This window comes from Melanotaenia boesemani, chromosome 6, assembly GCF_017639745.1.
Source record: "Melanotaenia boesemani isolate fMelBoe1 chromosome 6, fMelBoe1.pri, whole genome shotgun sequence".
Lineage (NCBI taxonomy): Eukaryota > Metazoa > Chordata > Actinopteri > Atheriniformes > Melanotaeniidae > Melanotaenia > Melanotaenia boesemani.
This window is the reverse complement of record NC_055687.1, coordinates 21,882,880-21,888,475: the sequence shown is the minus strand read 5'-3', so window position 1 is coordinate 21,888,475 and position 5,596 is coordinate 21,882,880. Positions and strand designations below refer to the sequence as shown.

General features: G+C 36.9%; 1 protein-coding gene across 3 annotated transcripts; it reads right to left on the bottom strand.

Annotated features, from left to right (window-relative positions):
* Positions 1-1,650: 1,650 nt before the first annotated feature.
* On the bottom strand, positions 1,651-5,596 carry LOC121642482 (myelin-associated glycoprotein-like). 3 transcript variants are annotated; one of them, XM_041989248.1, is made up of 9 exons: positions 5,456-5,596; positions 5,232-5,305; positions 4,756-5,151; positions 4,383-4,679; positions 4,195-4,294; positions 4,012-4,047; positions 2,204-2,239; positions 2,043-2,070; positions 1,651-1,958 (listed from the first exon to the last, which is right to left on the bottom strand). In XM_041989248.1, the coding sequence occupies exons 2-9, from the start codon at positions 5,275-5,277 to the stop codon at positions 1,824-1,826; spliced, it is 1,074 nt and encodes a 357-aa protein (XP_041845182.1). In that variant the 5' UTR covers positions 5,278-5,305; positions 5,456-5,596; the 3' UTR covers positions 1,651-1,823. The 3 variants fall into 3 exon arrangements, with proteins under 3 accessions (XP_041845182.1, XP_041845181.1, XP_041845183.1); XM_041989247.1 differs by having other exon boundaries at positions 5,452-5,595; XM_041989249.1 differs by lacking the exons at positions 1,651-1,958; positions 2,043-2,070; positions 2,204-2,239 and adding an exon at positions 3,566-3,909 and having other exon boundaries at positions 5,452-5,560.

Sequence of the window (5,596 nt, the reverse complement as noted above, 5' to 3'; positions counted from 1 at the left end):
TACTAAAAACACTGGCACAAAATAAAAAAAACACCACTGCTGTGGGTTCCCTGCCCCACGGGAGTCAGGCCGTGGTGGTTGTGGCCCTCAGGCGCTGTGGTTGGCGTCGCTTATTTTCACTTCTGAAAGTTATCAACCCTAGCCAGCAGAAACCTAGACTTATCCCAAACACACATGTGAACGTTACACTTCTTTACTGCAATAATTTATCAATCATTGTTACATACCAGTACAATATATCATGACTTAGGGTATCACATCTACGCAAAAACTTTGTTCATGGCATGAAGGGGTAAGACCCCCAAAACTTTTTTTGCTTAGGGCCCACTGAAGTCTAGAGCTGGCTCTGGAAAGAGGAGAGGAGGAGGAGGTGCTGCTAGGGAGGAGACAGACGTTACACCGAGTCCTTTGGTGCTGCAGGCAGGTACTATCAGGTACTATCAGGTACTATCAGAGGGATAAAATGTAGAGTTGGTGGATCCTCTGTGTAGCAGTATCACTGGTTTTTGGGGCAGTGATTCTGCCTGTTGCTACATTTAAGTTTGTGTTGATGTTTAAACTGTTTAAATATTATTTAAAACTGCCTTGTCCCCTTTTGCTTTCCATGTTCCATGCACCAGTAACTGACTAATAATCACCTAAATTTGATACCTAATTAACTTATATTTCGCTGATTCCCTGTGCATCTCTATTCACTATCACAGTTTTAGCTTCTCTCTTTACTCTTGCATTACTTTTTCACACATACTTGTTCACTTATTTGGTAACACTCATTGATATTTATTCATGTTACAGATGCTCTACATTTATGTTCTGTAGCTAATTTAGCCATTACTGTAATTTTTTTTATTATTGTTATTTGTTTAGGAGCAGCAGGCAGGAACACGGACATCCGTCAGTTTGTCATTTTTCCTTCCCCAAGGTTAGTTTCATTATGCACACTGAAACTGATTTATTTACTTTATTGCCTTGCCCTATTGTTTTATGTCATCAAAAAGTTTGTTTTTTTAAAGGTTTCACTTGTTTTCTTGTGCTGTCAGTGCCAGTCTCACCAATAGGTCAAGAGAGTTTTTAGTTAAACCAAGATGTTACTCAGTGAGACATTTCATTATACGTTCAAAGCAAAGCAAGTTTATTATGAATCTATTGAAATAGTCACTGAGTTTAAATATCTTGGTGTCACTTCTGATTCAAATCTTAACCGCACTGAACATTTCTTATTGGTCAAATACTCCCCTCATTTAATTTCAGCTTTTCTGTCAAAGTCTTCTTAGGATCATTCTTCTTCATGGGTTATTGTGCAGAACTTCATAGGTTGTTGGATTCATTTAATTTGAATCAGATGTGTTGGAGTAGGGACACATTGAAAACCTGCAGGACAGTGGGACTCGAGGACTGAATTTGGACACCCACTGGGGGAGCTTTCAGTGAGCTGTTTAGATCTGCTGAGGAACAGAACAGACAAACTCCCAGTTAAGCCACTAAAATGTTAAAGAGGAATTTATATTTAGTTATAATTAGCCTTTTACTCAAGCACCTGACACACACATACACACACGCAAAAGTCTTATTACTTTCAAATAAGTATTTAATTTTATGCAAATAACAGCAGACAGAATTTTTATATATATAAAAAAAATCAACACAAAATATGAATTTTGGGATTTAATAATGGCTTAACATAGGAGGTTACTTCTGTGAAAAGATATAACAAGGGATTGTCACATATTAATCATTTTAAGCATAACTGTAGGCTAACCCTTGGTAGTATAGCACAGGTATTATTTTTTGCCTTGTTATTATCTTTGAATGAAGGCAGCTGATCACAAGTGATTGCGAGCATGATAACAGTAGACTTGTTGTTTGTGTTGATCATAAACTTTGTCTGAAACTTTCTGATATGTTTTATAGACATTTAAATCTGCAGTATTCATAAAGTCGTCACCGTCATCAAGGTCCTGCAAGAAATAAAGATAATTATCAAAATGGTTATTGGACCGGTATGAGATTCCATAGAATAAATCACTGACAAATTATTATACCCCTCTGTAACTGCAGGACTTTGGCTGTCTAAGGTCCATTAACACCAACAGCAAAAAAGAAAAAAAACAGTGACATGAGTTACTATGTACCATTTTGGAGATGGAATACAGTTTGGAAACAGCTGTGATCTCTTTAAATTGTTGAAATTTAATAAACTTACCTGTTACCAAATTCCACTATGTCCCCTTTTGGTCTCCTGTAACAAAAAAAAATAAATAATAAAAAAAAAATAAAAAAAAAAATATATATATATATATATATATATATATATATATATATATATATATATTTGATACAAATCAATGGATCCAACAGCTTTTCAAGTTCTTCTCGGTGACTCGTTCATTTGAATCAGACGTGCTGAAGCAGGGAAACATCTAAATCTTTTAGGACTGTGGCCCTTGACGACCAGGGTTCCTCACCACTGATATAAACAAGGGATCCTACTTGCACACATAAATGCAAAATAAATTCAGCTCAATTAAATTCAATTAAAAAAAACTTGATTTGTCCCCGGTTTGCAATTCAAAAACAGCCGTAGCAGTAGTAATAATAATAATAATAATAAATTTTATTTCAAGGCGCCTTTCAAGACCCAAGGTCACCTCACAAAAGACAATTAAAATCAGTTAAAACATAAGACAAAACATCAAAACAAACATCATGCAGCAGACAGTTAAAAACATTAAGGTGAGAAGGCCAGTTTAAACAGATGAGTTTTAAGTTGTGATTTGAATGATGGAAGTGAGTCGATGTTACGGAGTTCAGGTGGGAGTGTGTTCCAGAGCTGGGGAGCAGAGTGACTGAAGGCTCTGCTCCCCATGGTGGTGAGACGGGCACGGGGCACAGAAAGGTGAATGGAGGAAGATGATCTGAGAGTGCGGGAGGGAGTAGCTATATGGAGTAGGTCAGACAGTTACCAGTCTGGAGGGGCCAGATTATGGAGACATTTGAAGGTGAAAAGCAGGATCTTGTAGTTGATTCTGAATTTTATTGGGAGCCAGTGAAGTTGTTTGAGAACCGGTGTGATGTAGTACACAACTACCGCTACAGAAACGGCAAGTGCCATTGCAGAAATGGTAACTGCCGTTGTAGCGAGAGTGGCTGGCCTGGATCTAAGCGTCTCTCCATTTCTCTCTCTCTTTCTCTCCCCGCCGCCACCCCTCTGCTTGTAGCCATTGAGAACAACTGCACAAAACTGACGTTACTCTATCTGCGATCGACTAGTTTCGCCTCACATCAGGTCCCGGTTGTGTGGCACGAAAGTTTGAATTTCAGATCTGAATTTGAATTTCAGATCTGAATTTGAATTTCAGATCTGAATTTTAATGGAGAGAACTGAAACTGAACTATGAAAATGAATTAGGGAAAGAATTTTTTCAAATACAAAAGTTTCAACTTTACCAATATACACATTCAAAAAACAAAGATTCAGTATCAAATATGGTCATTTGGATTCAGTTTTTTTTAAGCAATTATTCGAACAGGCATATTCAGATTCATATTGAATGATTCATATTCAAATATAAAGAATTCAGATTCGCTCCCCAGTGGCACAAAGTTTATCCTATACACACATATACACGTACATATACACACACATATATAAAAACATATATAGAAATTACATATGTTTAAAGCTGTCGGAGGAGTAGTGACAAAATGTGTTTATAAAAATTATCCTTAAAATGTCTCTTGCCTTTGATCAGACTGGGCCATTAGGACGAAAGCTGAACATTTATAGATTAATTTATGAATTAGATCAATGTTACTATGACAAGTTTTTTTTGTTCAGCCATCTAAGATTAATAATATAAAATACATTTTTCTTCACTGCGGGACAATCTGGACATCCGATTCCACATGCTGAATTTCACAGAACATTTGATTATGTTTCATTTTTTCAAAAAATAGACTCATATGATATTATACAAGATGAATTTAGTATGTTTCACACATTTTTTTTACCTGCCATCTCGACTCTGCAGCTCTGCAATGCGCCTCCTTTAGCAGGAAAAAATATATATATATACTGTTATAAATTGTATAACTGTTATAACTGTATTATTGCAGTCAGGATGTGAACAAAACATATTTTCTTTTAATAGTTGTTAAATATTTGATTTACTCAGTCAATTACTATTTACTCACTTGTATTTTTTCACCATAAAAATGCAGAGAAGTCCAAAGATCATAGCAGTACCAACTGCCACTGTTACAGGAATGATTATGTGATTATAGTTTTCTGTGCCTGCAAACAGAGCCAGTTTTCATTTATACAGCATTACACAATGAATCAAACTGGACTACAAAGAGAAAAACAGAGAAAAAAGTCTCACGTTTTACATAGAGAGTGATGGTTGTGGAGGATTTCAATCCTCCATTAAACACAGCTGTGCAGGTGAGATCAGTGTGGTCATCCTTCTCCTCAGGAATGAACGTCAGGATGGACTCTGACTTCCAGTTACCAAAATCCATGTTTGTTTGAATCTTACTGATCTCATCTGCTTTTCCCCGACTCCATGAGAGTTCAGGTTTGTGTGAGGGGCAGGTATGATGGACTGAACAGGTGATAGTAAAAGGTTTTCCTTGAACAGGTGTCTTCGGTTGATGCAGTTCAGGTTTTATCTCATCATCTTTAAATGAAAAAGATAAGTTAGGAGGCAAATTATGAAAACATGCTGTGATTTTTATGGTGAGTTGGCCACATACGGTGCATTTTTAAATCAACACAATCTTCAACAAAGGAGACCTTCTCTTTAGTGGGTGGGTCATCAGGTGTCAGCACTAGTTCAATCCGGAAACAAAAAGGGCCGTTTTCATGATCTTTAATTTGAATTATTTCTAGGGTGCAGTTGCCCTGACCCAGCTTTCCTAAGAGCTGGGTTCTGCCCTTAAAACTGTCCAAGATCTTTGTAGGATCCTCATGGTATATATTTTGCGTCTTTACGTCCGAACGATGCCAAATGGCTCTGAGTTTGGAAGCAGGCAGCTCTCCTCCAGTATGGGTGAACGAACAGGGAACCACAACACAGGAAGAAACCAGGGCCTTAAGCTGTTTTACAACAGTGGCCTTCCACTCTGCACTAAACACAGGGCAGCATGTAGCTGAAAAGGACAGAAGTGAGAATAGGTAAGTCATGAGTATGTGCAAGAAGACTGGAAGTAAAATGAAAAAACATATTTACCTGCCATAAGCAGACAGAATATCATTATATTTCTTTTTTTGTCCATTCCTCTGAAGTGGTGTTGGTGTAATACTCTGTGAAATGTTCATATAAAATTTTATAATATAAAGAAATTAAATCAGTTACATTGAAGTAACAGAACTGACAAAAGTGATTTTTTTTTCCACTCACAACATGAATAAGTAATACACAGTAATGTTTGGTATTCATTCATCCATACTTGCTTTTTCCAATCACAGGGTGGGGTTGGAGCTAATCCCAGTTGTTGCTAGGCAAGGGGCAGGGTACAACCTGGACAGGTGACCAGTAGTTTGGTGTACACATAAAGAATAAATAAATAAAAAGAAAAACAGTGGTTATTATAA